The following is a 19,786-nucleotide window of genomic DNA, read 5'->3' as shown; positions in this document are numbered from 1 at the left end:
TTCAGTATTTTCCTATATCATTTTATTTCTTATTCTTTACAATTTAATGCTTTATTAGCTGTCACATAATGTTATGGTAAATGGACCTAACTGTTAGTATATCTTTCAGAATCAGATATCTTATTTCCATTTATTAAAAAATTTAACCTTTAAATTATCTGTTTCTATTCTTTCCTAGTGTGTTTTGTTTCCTAATTCTTATTGTTCTTTTTTGAGGTTTCAGCTTTGTTTTATGTTAATAATACAGTAGTTTGAAAATTTTCATAATGCATTCATATTTTAAAGTACAGTGTTTTTCCCAGTGAAATTACTACTCAATTTTTAGTACCTGACATTTTAACTTGGTAATTTTAGAAACTGTTCATTTTACTGTCCAAATTTAATAGAAAAAGATAAACAGAAAAATTATCTTCTGTATTTAGAGGAGTGATAGGTGTTAATACCCTTTTGCTTGTTTTTAATTATTATTTTTGCTTATGTCAGGATTCTGAAGCTTTACTAGATAGGTTATCATATAAGGTGCCCAAAACGGGATACTGATGTCTGATCTCTTTTGACTTCTGCACTGTGTTGCATACTGCATGTCTTTAGTGCTTCCCCGAATTTTTATTTTAAATTTAGATTTTTATATTACATTATCTTTTTATATTTATAGCAGCTCACCAAGTTGAGAAATCTGTGTGTATAATTTCCCTTTTCAAAAAATTTTATATATATAAGCATAAGATACTTGTCTTATGTTTTTAAAGGATTCTGGAGTAAAGGAAGATGAGCTACAGGCCATTCTTAATTATCTACTCACTATGCATGAGGTAACATTTGAATTTTATATGTTGGGATTTTATTTTTTGAAGTCGCATTATGCGTGTTTTTAAAAGTAAAATAGTTAAAGAAATCTTTCATTAATGATGTAACTATATGGAGGGTAAATGTATCTAGGAACTAAATGTTAGCAATCTTCATTTAAATATTCTTTATTACCACAATATGCCTTTGCGAATAATCATGAAAGGCTTTTAAAAAGTGTTAAAATTAGATCTCATTGACCTAGTAATAAACTATACCAAAGAATACTTTCAGTTTATTTCCAGGAACCAGTGTAAGAAATGGAAAAATAGATAATGAAAATGACTAAAAATGATTGGACTTTTAAATTCATAATAGTCTTCCCACTGATTTTGTATAATCAAATACCGTTAAGTTAAACAACTCATTTATGATTGATTTAAAATTATATGGTTGAAAAGAAGGTCGAAAATAAATAGGTTGAAATGTCTGGAGTTTTTTCCTTTATCTTTTAGCATTGCAAAAATGTAATATATGCCAGATGTAGTCTAAATAAATAATCTGATTAAACATGTTTTAAATAAGTAGAATCTGAAATTAATTTCATATAAAGCACAACATTTATATGATAATTTACATTCCTGTGTTATAATTCATTTTTTCTGAGTTCACATATTTGTTACAGCATGATATAGTGCCTTTTAAAATCATTAATAGATGAGAGATATGGTTTGGACCTATCTTTGCTAATTGGGGCAGAAAAGAATGGGTTAAATTTCCTGATTGGATCATATTTGACTCAAACATTAATGATTGTGACTTCTTTTTCTTCTTGAGTAGGATATTCTATTTTATTTTTCGATTTTCTTGACCCTTAGGGACCAAAATATTTCATAAGGGAGAAACTGGAAGTCACAGTGATCTTCTGTTTTCTCTGAAACTATTAAATCAGGGATTTTTCAGGTCCTTCAAATAACAGTTTTCCAAAGGCTCAGTGCCCTACTTCTAGATCATTTACTTAGCATATTGAAATTAAATATTCAAGTAGCTTCCACAGCAAAAGTTCAAAAGCAGTGAATGGAAACCTGGAGGCAGGGCACCATAGAGATGACTAACTGCTGCTTCCCTTTAGTCTTTGGATTTGTAATGCCCAAGTAGGCCTTAATGATATGCAACAGAGGTTGTAAAGGATTTTCCTGAAATTTTTAGATTTCAGTACTCATATGTGTTCACTACTGTGCTCTTATGCAAATGTTATCAAATTATACCATATACAGTAGCATGTTGACACAATAAACATTTATTGATCATCTATATCTTTAATACTAACAACAGATAATATAAGAGAACTATCCAGTTATCATTTCCCAAAAGGTCTTCTTTCAGAACTAGTTTCTTGAGAGGCTTAGTGCACAGTGGTCCTAGTTAAATAAGTTTAGAAAGTGATACACAGTATGTTGTCCCCAGCACTACTACCATATCACAACATCTATTAGCATATTAAAGCTTCAGTATGTCTTGCTGTAATAAAAGGAAACACCTGTTTTTCCTCCCCCCTGCCCAGTTTCTTGCCGTATAATCCTTCCTTAAAAAAAAAAAAATCTGTAAATCAGTATCTATTGTGTCAATGGACTATGTTTTAGGAAATCTTGATACAGTATAAGAGACATTTTATATCTTTGATTAAGAAATTATTTGACTATTTGGTGTTGTGTATTTTGAGTTATGCAGGTGAACATGTGTATGTAAAGAATGCTTAAAAAAAGTGGATTCGTATTGCTGTCTACTTCTTTTTTTTTAAGTTACAATTCATTGTTTGAGAAATAGTCACTGTCCAAATAAGTTGTTTTTCTTTATTTAAAAAAATTCTTAAATAATTTTAGGATGACAATCTAATGGATGTCCTACAGCTGCTTGTTGCATTAATGTCAGAACATCCTAATTCTATGATACCTGCTTTTGACCAAAGGAATGGGTTACGGTAAGAGTTTAACATTTCAAGAATTTTAATATATTTAATAGAAGAGATCAGTTTGGAAATGACAGATTCTTAGATATGAAAATTATTACTGGATCTTATAAAATGATTTAAGATGTAAGAGCTTTTTATTTCATGTCTTGTGTTTTTTGAAAAAATCTTTAAATATAGAGGCTGTGTTACTACTATTTAGTATGTGAGGACAGATCAGGCAAATCATTCCAGTATTTTGTATGGTTAGTGCTATTATACTGCTATTGTAAGGTCGAATTCTTCAGCAGACTTATCTTTAGGTCCTAAAACAAAAATATTCAATTGTGATCCAAGAGAAGATCTCATACCTCTTCCAACCCCAATCCTAAATCATCATTGTATTAGTCCTCTCGGGCTGCCTTAACAAAATACCCTAGAGCAGGTGGCTTAAACACCAGAAATTTGTTTTCCCATAGTTCTGGAGACTGTAAGCCCAAGATCAAGGTGCCAGCAGGGTTGGTGTCTGGTGAGGGCTTTCCCTTTGGGTTGTACACAGCCACCTTCTTGTTGTGTGTTCACATGATTTTTTGTGTGTGTGCACGAACAGAAAGAGAGAGAGAGAGCAAGCTCTTTAGTCTTTTTTTTTTTATAAGGACGCTGATCCTGTCGAATCAGGGACCTGCCCTTATGACCTCATTCAATCTTAATTGATTTCTTATAGGCCCCATATCCAAATACAGCCACTGTGGGGCTTAGGGCTTTAACATGTGAATTGAGGAGCACACATTCAGTCTGCAACAATCATCGTAACAAAAGAAAATACTTTTGTTTTAAATCTTTCGTTTAATGAGAAGGTTTTTGGGCTACAAAAGTTTAACAGCTACTTCACTGGATGATCAGCTACAGTAACTAATTTACTGATTTAGTTATAATAAATTTCCCATATCAATCCTCTATTACAAAGTTTTTATTTGTTACCTTTCAGTAGTACTCATTCTCTGTAAGATAGAAGATGACTTTATACATTATACTTAAGGAGTGTATTTTCAGAGATTCGCAGAGAAACAGAACCAAAAGGGTGTGGGTATGTGTGCGTGTGCCTGAGAGAGGGAGGGAGAGAGAGAGAGAGAGAGGGAGGGACGGAGGGAGGAATATTGAGATTTATGTTAAGGAATTGGCTGATATGATTGTGGAAGCCTCCAAAATTTGCAGGCTGGCAGGTGGAGACCCAGATAAGAGTTGATGTTGCAGTTTGAGTCCAAAGGCAGTCTGCTGGCAGTATTCCCTCTTCCTCTAGGGAGGTCCTTTCTTTTTTTCTATTAAAGCCTTCAACTGTTAGGATGAGGCAGCCACATTATGAGGGGTAATTTGTTATATTCAAAGTCTGTTGAGTTAAGTGCCAGAGTAAGTGCTGACCTCATAGAATGATTTGGAAATATTCCCTACTCTTTAATTTTCTTGAAGAGTTTGTATAGAATTATTATTATTTATTCTTTAAGTGTTTGCTAAAAGTTACCAGTGAAGTTAGCTAGGAGTGGAATTTTCTTTGTAGGGATGTTTTTAGCTACAAATTCGATTTTCTTAATACATATAGGGCTGTTTAGGTTATCTGTTTATTCTTTGATAAGCATTGGTAAGTTTCTATCTATCAAGGAATTGTCTGTTTCATTTAAACTGTCAAATTTATTGATATAAAGTTGTTCCTTTATTTTTGTTTAAATATCTGAGAAGCCTGTAGTGATTTTACCTCTCTCATTTCTGACACTAATACTTTTTCTTCTTTCTTTTTTCCAAATCAGTCTGGCTAGAGGTTAATCAAATTTTTTCATTGTCACTGTTTTGAGATCTTTCTTCTTTTTGAATATAGGTATTTAGTGCTTTAAATTTCTTCCTAAGCACTTTCAGTTTAAAGTCATTTTTATTCAGTTTGAAATACTTTTTCTTTTCATTTCTTGTTTTATCCATGTGTTATTTAGAAGTATATTCCAGAGATCTTTTTATGTTTGAATTTTAATTTTTTTTTAAATTGTTAATCCCTGGGCTTCCTATGCTAACTTGGCCATGGGATTCTTTTCTTTTTTAAAAAAATATTTATTTATTTATTTGGCTGCATATGGTCTTAGTTGCGGCATGCAAACTCTTAGTTGTGGCATGTGGGATCTAATTCCCTGACAGAGGATCGAACCCTAGCCCTGTGCATTGGGAGCATGGAGTCTTAGCCACTGGACCACCAGGGAAGTCCCTGTTTGAATTTTAATTTAATTTCATTTTGGTCTATGAGGATCTTTGTATGACTTGAATCCTTTAAAATTTATTGAGACTTGCTTTATGGTCCAGCATATGGTATATCTGGGTAAATGTTCCATGCACACCAGAAAAGTACATGTATTTTGATGTTGTTTTGTTGGATGGAGTGTTCTATAAATGTCAAGTAGGCTAAGTTGGTTGATACCATTTTTCAAATCTTCTGTGCCACTACTGCTTCTTTGTCTACTTGTTCTGTCATTTATTGAGGTATGATTATTGAAATCTCTGACTATAAATATGCTTTTTTCTCTTTTTCTTTCTTTGTATTTTTATCATTTTTTGCTTCAGGTATTTTAACTCAGATATTAAGTATATCTATATTGAGGATTTTTTTGCCTTGTTGGGGAATTAATGTTTTATAATTATGTTTTTTCATTTTTTTGCACCTGGAAATGTTTCTTGATCTGAAATCTACTTAGTTTGATATTTATATGGCTAATCCAGCTTTCTTTTGCTCTGTATTTGCATAGTATATCTTTTTTTCCATTTTAATTTATATCTTTATAGTTAATTGAATTTCTTATGTACACAGTATGATGGATAATTTTGTGTCAACTGGCTGGGCAGTAGTTCCTTGATATTTGGTCAGACATTATCCTGGATATTTTTGTGAAATCATTTTTTGAATGTGGTCAACATTTAAGTTGGCAGACCTTGAGTAAAGCAGGTTACCATCTATAATGTGGGTGGGCCTATCAAATCAGTTGAAGGCATTAATAAAATAAAAAGGAATTCTACCAACACAATGCCTTTGGACTTGGGTTATGTTTTCCTCAATCTCCAGAGTACTTGTCTATCCTGCAGATTTTGGACTTAGCCTCCACAGTTGTGTGAGCCAGTTCTTTAACATAAATATCTGTCTCTCTCTGTATGTATACACAACCTGTTGGTTCTCCTTCTATAGAAAACAATGACTAATACACACAGTGTAGTTGGATGTTTTATTTTTTAAAAGGTACTCTGAGGCACTTAGTCTTTTCATTGTGTTTTGACTATTTACTTTTAATGTAATAATTGATTATAGCTTTATTTTCATCTAGTGTTTTATTATTATTTGTCTCAGTATAATTTTTCCTTTGTTTTTCCTTTGCTTTGTATTTGAATTCTTTTAGAATTCTTTGAAAATTAATTTCTATTAGGTTTTGGATCTATCTCTTTGTGTACATTTTTATTGGCTGCTTTAGAGATTTCACAGTATACCTAGAGTTAATATTCTGTGTCTTCAAATAAAATATAGAACCACTGCAAGTATATTGATACTTTTAAGCTCCATCATTGTTCCTTTTTGTATCTAATGTATCATAAGCCTCTCTAGACAATGTTATAATTTTTAATTTCACTTGTAATATGTAGTTTAAAGAATTTAAGAGGAGAAAAAACTTATGTTTATTCAGATATCTATAATTCTTTTACTCTTAATTCGTGAAGGAAGCATTTCTCGTTGAGTAGTTTTGCTGGAAACATGGTTTCTTAGTTTTTCTTCTGAAAATGCTTTTATTGGGCCTTTGCCCAAGGATATTTTTGCTGCATGTAGAATTCTGTGTTTCTAGTTTTTGTTCTTTCAATACTTTAAACTATTTTCCCTCTGTCTGCTGGCCTCCATGATTTCGAAGAAGAAACCTATGATAAATCAAATCTTTCTTTGCTAAATATAATGTATTACATTTTTATTTGTTTTATTTTATTATTTTTTTGCGGTACGCGGGCCTCTCACTGTTGTGGCCTCTCCCGTTGCGGAGCACAGGCTGTGGACATGCAGGCTCAGCAGCCATGGCTCACGGGCCCAGCTGCTCCGCGGCATGTGGGATCTTCCCGGACCGGGGCACAAGCCCGTGTCCCCTGCATCGGCAGGCGGACCCTCAACCACTGCGCCACCAGGGAAGCCCTAGATTTTTATATTTGCTTTCAGGACACGTTCTTTCATTCTTCCCCAACCATTCTCCCTGAAATTTCATTTTCTTTGTTTTTATCACCAAGTCTGAGGAGTTTTATGCTCTTATTTTAAAATATTTTTTTGTTTCAGGTGTATCTTTCTCTTTCATTTTGGATTTCAAGTGGCTTGAATATTAGAGGTTTTAATGCACATCTCCCTCAGCTTCTTTTTAGTTTATTTCAATCATTTTTGTCTCTGTTCTTCAGGTTTGATACTTTCTATTGATATAGAAATTTGACATGTATTATAAACTTGATCTTCAAGTTTATAAACTTTTTCTTTGTTTTTTCTATTTTGATGTTCAGCCCATCTCATAAATATTTCAGCTCTTGTACATTTCAGTTGTATAATTTCAATACAGTTAATTTTTATGCTTTCTTTTGATGAGAACTTTATTTTCTGATCCACTTAGACTGTGTTTACTTTTACCTTCTGGAGCATAGTTACAATAGCTTTAAAATCTTTGTGAGATAATTGCAAGAATTGCCTATCCCATCAGCATCTGTTCATTGTGTTTTCCCATGAGAAATTGTCACATTTTCTTTGTTCTTTGTACATTAAGTGTTTTTTAATCTATCATGTATGTTGTGTTATCTTGTTTTTAAAATCAACTCTGGGACTTGTTATGATCTGTTAACAAATGTTGATTTGTTTTGTTTTGGTTTATTTTAGCAAGAAGGGTCAGACTGCAAGTTCTATCTGTCCTTTGTGGATGGTGGTTCTGATGGCACTTCATTTTTAAAACCTCTCTTGTCTTGCTTTGGGTTTTTCTTGTACATGCACTACTCAGGGATTAGGCTGAGAATTGGGTGATAATTCAGGTCTTCTTTCAATTTAGAATATTAAATTATTATTCTGGTCTGAGTCTGCCCCATACATTGTATTTCTTGGGTCGGTTTAGGGCTTTTGCAGGTTTTTACACAGATTTTGATGATCCTTCTCTCCTGTTTTCTCCTATTCATGACTCTCTCTAGCCTATAAGGACCCATTTTCTTAGTTCCTCTAACCAGAAGGACAGTTTTTCTCAGAATATTAGCTACCTGAACTTCTGACAGAAACGAACTCTGAGACAGGGACCCACTTATGCGTCATATTTACAAAAGAAAATTGAAAATTGAGACTCTTACCTCTGAAATGGGTAATCTGCAAGTATTAACTCCCCTACACCAATGCACCTAGTTTTGTTTAGTCTTTGGAGTACTTAGGAGGTTGCTTTTTGTGTTTTTTCTATAGTTGTGGTTCTAATACACAAAATAGAAAGGCTGTATTATCCTTACTCCATCTTGGTTAGTCAAGGTATCTATTAAGTTCTTTGGCCTATTTTTTAAAAAATCCAGTTGTTTGTTTTCTTATTGTTGAGTTTTAGAGTTCTTTGCGTATTTTAGATAACAGTGCTTTATCAGATGTTTCCTTTGCAAGTATTTTCTCTTAGTCTATGCCTTGTCTTCTAATTCTCTTGATACAGTCATTTGCAGAGCAGTTTTTAATTTTAATGAAGTCCAGCTAATCATTTATTTTTATTGTGGATCATGTCTCTGGTGTTGTAAGTAAAAAGACATCACCATACCCAAGGTCATCTAGGTTTTCTCTGTTGTGTTCTAGGAGTTTTATGGTTTTGCATTTTACATTGAGGTCCATTCTGAGTTAATTTTTTTAAATTTAATTTTATTTATTTTTTTATACAGCAGGTTTTTATTAATCATCCATTTTGTACTCATCAGTGTATACATGTCAATTCCAATCTCCCAATTCAGCACATCACCACCCCCACCCCCTGCAGCTTTCCCCCCTTGGTGTCCATACGTTTGTTCTCTACATCTGTGTCTCCGTTTCTGCCCTGCAAACCGGTTCATCTGTACCCTTTTTCTAGGTTCCACATATATGTGTTAATATACGATATCTGTTTTTCTTTTTCTGACTTACTTCACTCTGTATGACAGTCTCTAGATCCATCCACGTTTGAGTTAATTTTTATGAAGGGTGTAAAGTCTGTGTCTAGATTCATTTTTTGGATGTGGATGTCCTGTTGTTTCAGCATCATTTGTTGAAAAGAATATCTTTGTTAATTGTCTTGCTTGTGCTCCTCTTTTGTCAAAGATTGGTTGACTAGATTTATGTGGGTCTATTTCTAGGCTCTCTGTTGATCTATTTGTGTATTCTTTTACCAGTACCACACTATCTTGATTACTGTAGCTTTACAGTAAGTCTTGAAGTCAGGTAGCATCAGTAGCACTAATATTCTGTAGGAATAACCCTGCTTTCATTTCTGATGTTAGTAAATTACATCCTTTCTCTTTTCCTTAGCTTGGATAGAAGCTTACTGATTTTATTGATCTTTTTGAAGAAGCAGCTTTGGGTTTTGTTGGTTTTTTTCTCTATTGATTTTTTATTTTCTATTTTATTGATTTCTACTCTAATACTTATTATTCTTCTCCTGCTTACTTTGAATTGAATTTTCTCTTCCAGGTGTCCTAGAGTGAAAACTTACGTTATTGATTTCAGATCTTTCTTCTTTTCTAATATATGCATTCAGTGCTATAAATTTTCCTGTAAACACTGCTTTTGCAACATCCCAGAGATTTTTATAAGTAGTGCTTTCATTTTCATTTTGTTGAAAATACTTGTAATTTTCTGAGATTTCTTCTTTGACCCACATGCTATTTAGAGGTATGTTGTTTAATCTCCAAGTATTTTGGGGTTTTTCAGTTATCTTTCTGTTACTGATTTCTAATTTAATTCCATTGTGGTCTGAGAGCAAACTTTATATAATTTTCAGTCTTTATATTTGTTGATTATGTGTGTTTTATGGCCCTGGATGTGGTCTACTTGGTGAATGTTCCATGTGAGCTGGAGAAAAATGTGTATCCTTCTATTGTAGAATGAAGTAGTCTATAGATGTCAGTTATATCCTGTTGATTGATGGTATTTTTGAGGTTAACTATGTCCTTACTGATTTTCTGCCTGCTGGATCTGTCCATTTTTGAGAAAGGGGTTTTGCAGTCTCCAACTATGATAATAGATTCATCTGTTTCTCCTTGAAGTTCTGTCAGTTTTTGCCACACAGTTTTAGGCTCTATAGTTAGGTGCATACATGTTAAGGATTGTTATGTAATATTGGAGAATTGACCCCTTTATCATGATGTAATGCCCTTCTTTATCCCTGATAACTTTCCTTACTTTGAAGTCTTTTCTTTCTGAAATTAATATAGCTGCTCTTGCTTTTTGATTAGTGTTAAATTAACATGGTATATTTTTCTCCATTCATTTACTTTTTATCTATATGTGTCTGTATTTAAAGTGGGTTTCTTGAAGACAACATGTAGTTGATAAACAAGTTTTTAAATGTCAGAAATGTATATTAAATTCACCCATATCTTACTTGAAGTTAGGTTTAAAATTATGTGACTATATGAAAAAATATACACGAGTATATCTTAGGTATTTACTTTTGAAATACATACTCATAGTAATTTGTTTTTAATTTTTATTTATTCAGAGTTATCTATAAACTTATGGCATCAACAAGTGAAGGAATCAGAGTACAAGCTCTCAAGGCAATGGGCTATTTTTTAAAACACCTGGCTCCAAAGTGAGTATGCATGAAATCTAAAATGGACTGTTGTATATTACATATTTATTTTATAAATCTTGGGAATAGTATTTACGTTCTGTGGTTCCCCTTGTCTATCTTTTATTTATTTTTATTCATCAAATGCTATATAAATTTAATTCCATTTCTACACGTTAAAAATGAAGTAGGGAACAGGAATATATTGTTCATGTTTTTATTTAAATTTTCCTTTTTTGTTGTTTATTGTAAGAATACATTTGTGTAAGTTGAATTCTAGGTAAATCTAGGTAGGGACTTCATTTCAGGTGGCTTGATCATTGCTTTATACTGTAAAGCTAACATAGTAACCTGGTTATTTGTCACATACTGTGTTCTGCTGTATGTGTAACTAAAAACTGAAACTCCCATGTTTCCTTTTGTCTTAGCTGAATACAGATATTCATGTCCTACCTATTGTTCCTTTTACCAGAAATGGACACCACCAAATTTGTCCAAAATGAACAGTTTTGGTGGTAGAAAAGTATTGGTAAACTTGTAATCTTTATTTTGAATCCAGCTGGCTGACTGTAAATAAAGTTTCATTGGAACACAGCTGCAATCATTTATTTGCTTATTATCTATGGCTGTTTATACATTATAACAGCAGTGTTGATTTGTTGCTACAGAGAACATATGGTCCACAAAACCTAAAATATATAATATCCGGCCATTTGCAGAAAACATTTGATAAACCCAGGGGTAGAATTTAGTTTGTGATCCTTCAGTTTCTAAAGTTTTGCTTGGAAGTTTAATTTAGTATTGATATATTTATCTTTACAGTATTCGTTTAAAAGTTCTCTTGCATGTCTTCTACCTTTTCTTCCACATTGTTTTTCTACTTTACTTCGTCTGCTTTAGATTATTATTTAAGGTAGAGCTTAGCTCATGGCTAATGGAGAGAAGCAGCTAGTTAATAAATAATTATTTTGAAGATTTTGGTGACAGTTTTTGCTGTGCTGTGGCATAGCCAGTCATATTTTTTTAAAACTTTAATTGTGCCTATGTATTTGCAGTTTGTATTTCTCTATTAAAGATTTTGTGGCCTTATAAGTTCTAGGTCTAAGAAAATTGGGGCATTATTGAGTTGGAATTTGTTAATAATGTGAAAAACATTTTTGTGTTTCCTTCATCAGTATGCATACTAAATAGTGAATAATAAAACTCTGCATTTGATTTTCTTTTTTCTATGTAATTGCAGAAGAAAAGCTGAAGTCATGCTTGGACATGGATTGTTTTCATTGCTAGCTGAAAGGCTCATGCTTCAGACAAATTTAATCACAATGACCACATATAATGTCCTATTTGAGGTAGGAATGTAGTTAGAATTTAATCTTCCTAATTTCTTATGAAAATACCTGTATAATTGAGTTGGTAGTGTCTAGATGAAACAAGATCATTTAGGTTTGATGTACGATTTTGGAACTAGTTATATAAAGGAAATGTGGCTGCATCTTAATAAATCTATTATTCGGTGAATTTCTAAACAGTGTGGACATCTCTGTTTAAGTATTTTCTCCATTGTATTGACTGTTTGATGTCTCTCTTTTTTTAAAAAAAAAAAATATTTATTTATTTTTGGCCGCGTTGGGTCTTCGTTGCTGCATGCGGGCTGTCTCTAGTTGCAGCGAGCGGGGGCTACTCTTTGTTGCGGTGCGCAGGCTTCTCTTTGCAGTGGCTTCTCTTGTTGCAGAGCATGGGGTCTAGGTGTGTGGGCTTCAGTAGTTGTGGCACGCGGCCTCAGTAGTTGTGGCTCATGGGCTCTAAGAGTGCAGACTCAGTAGTTGTGGTGCATGGGCTTAGTTGCACCTCAGCATGTGGGATCTTCCCGGCCCAGGGCTCGAACCCATGTCCCCTGCATTGGCAGGCAGATTCTTAAGCACTGTGCCACCAGGGAAGTCCCGATGTCTCATTTTATAATCAAGTAAAAGTAGAGTTATGATGTTGAAATTATTTATTCCATATAATGCAAGAGATATTTAGCATGACAGTACTGGACTGTATACTTAATGTTGTTTAGTGTTGTAATGTTGTAGTGTTGTTTAGTGTAATGTTGTTTAGTGTTGTTCATAAATAGTGATGGTAATACAGTGATTATGCTAATACAATCTATTGTTTCATTTCTGTAGATTCTTATAGAACAGATTTGTACTCAGGTGATACATAAACAGCATCCAGATCCTGATTCTTCAGTTAAGATACAAAATCCTCGTATGTATTTAACATACTTTTATTTATTTTTTTGATATTTGCTTTTTGTTTTTCCACCTTTATTGTAATATAATTGATATAGAACATTGTGTACTTTTAAGATGTACAATCTAATAACTTGATATATGTGTTTGTTATGAAGTGATTACCACAGTAAGGTTAGTTAACACATCCATCACTTCACACAGTTATAATTTTTTTTGTGTTACGTGTAGTGAAAACTTTTAAGATCGACTCCCTTAGCAACTTTCAGATACATAATATGGTATAGTTAACTGTGGTCTCCAGGTTATACATTACATACACAGAGCTTATTCATCTTATAACTGGAAGTATGTACTCTTTGAGCACCTTCTCCCATTTCTCCCACTCCCTTCCTTTTTATTTTTTTTTCTTTTTCTTTTTTTTTATTTTTTATTTTATTTTATTTTTTTTCCACTCCCTTCCTTTTTATACTTTTATAAGTAGATTTTGCTACTAAAAAGGAAAATCACTGAAGAACCTGAAGTTGGTATTGTTGAAAACACATTGTTCAAATAATATTTCATTATAGGCATTAATATAATACTAGTTTTATTTGTGTTTGATGTTGAATATAACTTCACATTGACTTTAGGTTATGTGGAAATGTTTATATAGAGGTTTTGAAGAATTATATGCATAAGATCTTGGTTTTTTAATATATGTTCAGATTTTTGGTATAGTTTTGATTGCACTATTTAGTGATGTCAGGCTAAGTTACATGGACCATGGAGGTAGCTTTCATCTTAAATTACTGTCAAGTTAAGAATACCAAGTTTGGAATTGAAAAATTTCCATCTTCTTTATTGTTTATGCACTTAGTCTTGGTTACCAGTCTTTTCTTTTGATATTTAGAGTTCTTAAACACTTATAAAACATGTACATTTCTCATCTTGCTTTTTAAGATTATTGATATTAAAATAACTGTAGCGTTTCAAAATTTAATTACTTTTTGTGTGGTGAGTTATGGTCATGTTCGTGGTACTCTATTTCAGTACTAATTTTAAAAACACATGTCACATGGTTAATTTTTCTCAGCCTTTAGGGAGATGTGGTGTCATTATTTTAGAGAGTAAAAAAGGAAAATACCTTTATTTTATTATTTTTAAAATATTTATTTATTTATTTGGCGGCAACCGAGTCTTAGTTGCGGCACACAGGATCTTCATTGCGGCGTGTGGAATCTTTTAGTTGGCATGTGGCATCTTTAGTTGCGGCATGCGACATCTTTTAGTTGTGTCATGCAGGATCTAGTTCCCTGATCAGGGATCGAATCCAGGCCCCCTACATTGGCAGTGCAGAGTCTTAACTGCTGGACCACCAGGGAAGTCCCGAAAATATCTTGATTTTATATATGTAATATAAAATGTATTTTATGTAGCTATGGAAAAATGACTTACTAAAGTAAGAATTTTAAAATATATTATCTATGTAATATACTGGCAGAAAAGATAGGCAGTGTAATGTGGTGTTTAAAAACATAGGACGTCTATAGCTTTTCAATCTTGTCTACATGTCTTAATAGTTATGTGATTTTGGGGTAAATTAATTAATTTAGGTGTTCTTTATTTTTCTTGTCTCTAAAATGGGGATAATAATAGTATCAACCTATCATTGTATAAGGATTAAATGTATTAATACCTGTGTTTTCTTAAATATTGTGTCTCACAATAGTATATCCTCAAAATTAGTGGCTATTATTATCGTCATTATCATTATTATGATTATCATCATTGTAATCATTGTGCAGGTAGAGAAAATTTGAATTTGTCATTAGAAGAGTTCATAAATTGCTCCTAAAATATCATTAAATTTATGATAAAGTAACTTCATATCTGATATTTTGAACTTGTTGCTTCAGAATCACCAAAAACCTTGGCAAAGTGCTGGTTTAGAAATCCTCAATTTTTAATTGGGTAAAACTTTGACATATTATTTAATTCTAAATTCAGGGTTATAGCTGTTTTTCTTTCTTTAAAGTTCCGTATCTCAGTATTAAAAGAATTTCTTTTCTTAAAGTTAGTACTAGAAATTTATACAGCATTATATTTAAGACCATTACGGTAGCAGTTTTATTTGTTTGGGGTGTTAAATAGGTTTTAATTTCCTTTTGATATTTTTGTATCTAATTTTAGATTTAGAATTATGGAAGCAAATCTTGATAGCTTTTAAAATTCACAATGATAAAGGAAAGAGTATGTGCATAGTACAGATTTTGTTGAAGAAGCTGAGAATTTATTCTCTTTTTTCTGAGATTTTATTTATATACAGATATTTTTAAGGTCAGTTTAACTAACTGGCAGAGATAAGGGAGAGGTGTCTGCAATTTTACCATCATTTAATTGTTTACAATTTAATTTGATTTATTATAACCTTTTAAAATTTAGCTTTACACATTCTAATGACAAAATTAAAAGATCCTTTTCTTGTTTATGGATGTTTTCTATGTATTGTCAGTTTTGGCTGCAGGTGATTTTTTTTTTATAACACAGAAGCGGATGTTTTCAGTAGACATTATGTCAGGGAAATGAAAGAAATTGAAATATACTGATATTACATTATGAATTTTTTGTAATGTTTTGTTTTTTACTAGTTTATGAATTGTCTTACAGAGATACTAAAAGTAATTGCAACCCTACTTCGAAATTCTCCCCAGTGCCCAGAGAGCATGGAAGTTCGCAGAGCCTTTCTTTCTGACATGATTAAACTTTTTAATAACAGCAGAGAAAATAGAAGGTAAGCAGGATCAGAAAGCATTTATTTGCAATATTCAAGTCTAGCTTTGAATAAGCCCATTTTTCCTAAGAAAAATTGCTTTAAATACCATGAAATGAATTTTCTATATGCTTTTTTCATTAAGGTATACAAGTAATGTACCAAACAGTTAATTGAGCTTTCAATACCACACTGTTTAATTGTTTTCGATGCATAATAAAGCTGGTTGTTTTGTTTATTTTGTTTTAAACTTTTACATTTTTAGAATTCTTTCAGGTGATTTATTTTTTAAGTAATTCCAAGTCCTCTTACAATTTTCAGGAGCTTGCTACAGTGTTCTGTGTGGCAAGAGTGGATGCTTTCTCTCTGCTATTTTAATCCTAAGAATTCAGATGAGCAAAAGATAACAGAAATGGTATATGCCATATTCCGAATCCTACTTTACCATGCAATCAAATATGAGTGGGGTGGCTGGCGTGTGTGGGTAGACACTTTATCAATCACACATTCAAAGGTAAGTTTTTTAAAATGAAAGTGTATTTTAGCATTTTAAATGTCTGTAATTTTGAGTTTTATTCTTCATCAAAATTTTATATACTTAAAAGCAAGGAAAAAAGGCAGGTTATTCTCTGGAAATGCAGTGAAGTGAACAACTAAAAAAGGGAATAACTAAAAAGGAATATAAAATATTTCCAACTTCTTCTCTATCAAAATAGTTTTGTTCCAAATGTCATTTTCATGCGTGCTTAAGTTGATAAAGTGAAACCTTATAACACAGCATGAAGGAATTTATATTTTCAAGTGACCATTTTCAAGATATGGTTCTCTGAAATTTGTAGTATTTTGAAGCTTTTTGAACACAAGGTGGCGCACAATATTCAAAGATGAGAAGTTATTTTAGTAGTATAAGGTGGTTGAGTAAACAGAAAAAGCTCTGGCTAATTTTGCCTTTGCTCATGTTGCAGTCAGTTAAAGAACTGGTTTAGAAGAATCACTAATCTCTCTCTTTTTTTAAACTTAAGCCAGAGTTAGTTATTTATGTAGAGCTTTTGTTTAAAAATATTAATGAAATGTCCTAGACATACAAAAAAGTATAAGGAATAATGTACCTACCAGTGTTCATGGAATTGGGTTCCCTATCCCAATTGCTTTGTCTACCATTTTCAACCCCTCTCTCTTCTTCCACTCACCTGAATTTGGTGTTTTGAAATATGTCTTATTTATGTTTTAACTATAGAAACACACAGACACACAGACAACACACTAAAGAATTTTATTTTTCATGTGTATACTTAATATCAATGGTATTGTATTAAATGCATTTTTCTGCAGCTTTCTATTTTTACTTATCATTGTTTGAGATTCATCCATATTGACCAATGTAGTTGGTCAATTTTCTCAATTGTATGTATTCCATGGTATGACTTTATCTGCTTACCAGTTGATGAGCATTTTTGATGCGTTTTGTATATATTGGGAAGTTTCTCTCTCTATATGTTCCTAGAAGTGGAATTGATGATTTGTAGGGTGCAGATGTTAAACATTACAAGGTAATACAATTCCTTTTCCAAAGTGGTATATCAGTTTACATTCTTGCCAGCAATGTATAAATTCTCATGGCTTCATATCACCTTATCACTTGTTATGGCTAGAGTTTAAAAAAGTTTGCAAATTTGATGAATTTTAAATACTGTGTTTCCATAATATTAATTTTCATTTTTTTGTTGTTTTGTGGAAGTTCTTCATGTATTCTTGGTCTTAATCCTTTGCTACCTATATTGTTTATGAATGTCTTCTGTCAATTTGTTGCTTGTCTGTTTATGTTTGGAGTTTTATGTTTGTGTCTTCTGAGGAAATTTTACATTTCAAATAATTAATGTAGTAAAATTTATTAGTTTCTATTATGGTTTATGGTTTTTATATCTTGTTTAAGAACTCTATATATACACAGAAGGAATATAGTTAACAAATAAATATTAATTATAAATTGACTAGAAGGATAAAGAACAGAATTGATAAATTTGGTATATCTTTAAATGGTTTATTGACTATCATAGTTATTACTCTGGAATATTTTGCCATTCTATTGGAATATATTGTCATTTCCTAAATATATGTTTTTGGGTGTTTGAATAACTTTTAGCAATTTGTAAGTACTTAAGAGTTATTCATTCTTCTTCCTCCTTCTTCAGTGAGAGGAAGGTGTGTTATTATCATAAGGATTTACAAAGATATCTTAGATTGGAAGATATTACTCTACAGATTTATGTTTGAGAATAATCCAGTGCTAAATGAGGCAAAGATGTGATTTTATAAAATGAATTTGTTTTAGTCACTACATTTTTAAGCTGACCAGTTTTAAGCTGAACCCTTAAGGCAGGCTTCAGCCAAGCATGGCCTGAGGGCCAAATCTGGCCTGGCCTGTTTCTGTAAATAAATTTTTATTGAAATACAGCCACCTGTATTTATTTATGTATTTTCTAAGACTGCTTTCATGTTAAAAGCATTGAGTATTTGTGACAGAGACTCTTTGACTCCCAAGCCTAAAATATTTACTATTTGGCACTTTACAGAAATGCTTTGCCACCTCTTATCTAACTTTAGTTTGTGCTGATGCCCAGCTATTCTGGTTTCGGTTGTAGTGGGCTACTGCAGTCTGGACTGATTTTCTGCTAGTATTATTTTTCCCTTTACAAGAGATAATGAGAAAAACGGTTGAGTTTTGGTTTCACGTAATTTGGATTGGGCTTCAGGTATATCTGGGAGAATTCTCGGTTAGGGAAGTGCCCATATAAATTAGATTTAAAAAAATTTCTACATATTCTATGTTAATTCAGCACTTTTGTATACACTCCAGTTTGTCGCGTCCTTAGGAAGAATGGCTAAATGAATGTAACCTTTAGAGCAGTAATTCTTGAAGTACAGCCTGAAGACCTTGGGAGCCCAGGAGACCATTTCAGGGAGTGGTGAGGTCCTCCTCTTCCAGCTATGTATCTAGTTAGAGGATGGATTTTTTTCATGTACTGCAACCAAAACAATATAATACAACAGATTGAATACAAAAACATATATTAGAATGTAGCCATCTTCTATTAAACCAGAATTGAAAGAGATTTGCAAAAATATGAAATAATAGCATTCTTCTCATTATTATTATTATTGTTTTGAAAAAGGCATTTTTCAAAAAATATCTTATTTATATTACATATACTGGGTTTATTGCTTTTTTGAAATGAATTAATATTTGTAGAATTTCGTAGTTTCAATTTCTAATATGGTAGCTAGTAATAGACATACCCCATATAAGTAAAGATTTTTGGAAGGTACCAGTACTTTGGATCCTGAGACTAAAATGCTTGAGAACTGCTGAAATGATAGGCTATTTAGGTCCAATAGCCTAGTCTCGTCCACAAAACAAAAGAGTCAGACTTGGAGAAATCTCAGGCACCTTTGAGCTATTGAGCATTTATGGCTAAATATTATATCCAGTTACCAGTCTGTTAGTGTAAGTAATGAAGAGAACATGGGCTTTGGAGACAGGATAGTTCTGGGTTTGAATTCTGATTTATAGTAATTTTTAGTTGTGTAAACTCAGGGAAGTTTCTAAACTTCTTAACCATCGATGTCAAATCTAAAAATGGTAAATGTGGTAATATATGTGTATATCTGAAGTTAGGAGTTAATGAGTGAAATCACAGAAAATAGAATTAAACGACTATTTTCCTTTGTTATAGTTCTGTCATTCCTCCTGTTAATTCTTTTGTTCTCATTCTTACTGCCAGCATACTAGTTAAGGCCCTAGTCACTTCATGTTTGGTATAAATACAGCTTTTAAAATGAAGAATTAATTACATCCAAAATAATTTGCATACCATATATGCTATGAAGTGTTATAAAGGAAACTATATGACTACCCAACTTAAAAAAGGTTCTCCCTTTCTAATAACTGCCCTCCTCAACCCAAATCTAATCACCATTTTGAATTAGTGTTTACTATTCCCTTCTTGAAAAAGTTAAAAAAATGTATTCCTAAATAATATAATCTCTCATTTTACCTGTTTCTGTATTTTATGAAAGGGACGTCGTACTGTGTGAACTCTTTGTTACTTATTTTTCCTCATCAAACCTTTTGTCTCTAAGATTCTTTCTTATTGTTACATACAGCTTTGCTTCATTCATTTTCACTGCTATGAATAATTCAGGTGCTCAAAGGCAAAGGTTTTTTTTTTTTTTTTTTTTTTTTTTTTTTTTTTTT

General features: G+C 32.1%; 1 protein-coding gene across 2 annotated transcripts in view; it reads left to right on the top strand.

Moving 5' to 3' along the window:
* LRBA (LPS responsive beige-like anchor protein) overlaps positions 1–19,786 on the top strand; it is a 777,508-nt gene that overhangs the window by 143,356 nt on the left and 614,366 nt on the right. For both annotated transcript variants that reach the window (XM_007469901.1, XM_007469902.1), the window contains 7 exons: positions 750–812; positions 2,670–2,767; positions 10,474–10,566; positions 11,786–11,894; positions 12,714–12,795; positions 15,429–15,552; positions 15,853–16,045. In XM_007469901.1, the coding sequence (XP_007469963.1) occupies positions 750–812; positions 2,670–2,767; positions 10,474–10,566; positions 11,786–11,894; positions 12,714–12,795; positions 15,429–15,552; positions 15,853–16,045 (762 nt within the window). The remainder of the gene's footprint in view (positions 1–749; positions 813–2,669; positions 2,768–10,473; positions 10,567–11,785; positions 11,895–12,713; positions 12,796–15,428; positions 15,553–15,852; positions 16,046–19,786) is intronic.

Source organism: Lipotes vexillifer, unplaced genomic scaffold (assembly GCF_000442215.2).
Source record: "Lipotes vexillifer unplaced genomic scaffold, Lipotes_vexillifer_v1.1 scaffold755, whole genome shotgun sequence".
Lineage (NCBI taxonomy): Eukaryota > Metazoa > Chordata > Mammalia > Artiodactyla > Lipotidae > Lipotes > Lipotes vexillifer.
The sequence above is the reverse complement of the archived record's forward strand: the minus strand, read 5'-3'. Positions and strand labels throughout refer to the sequence as shown.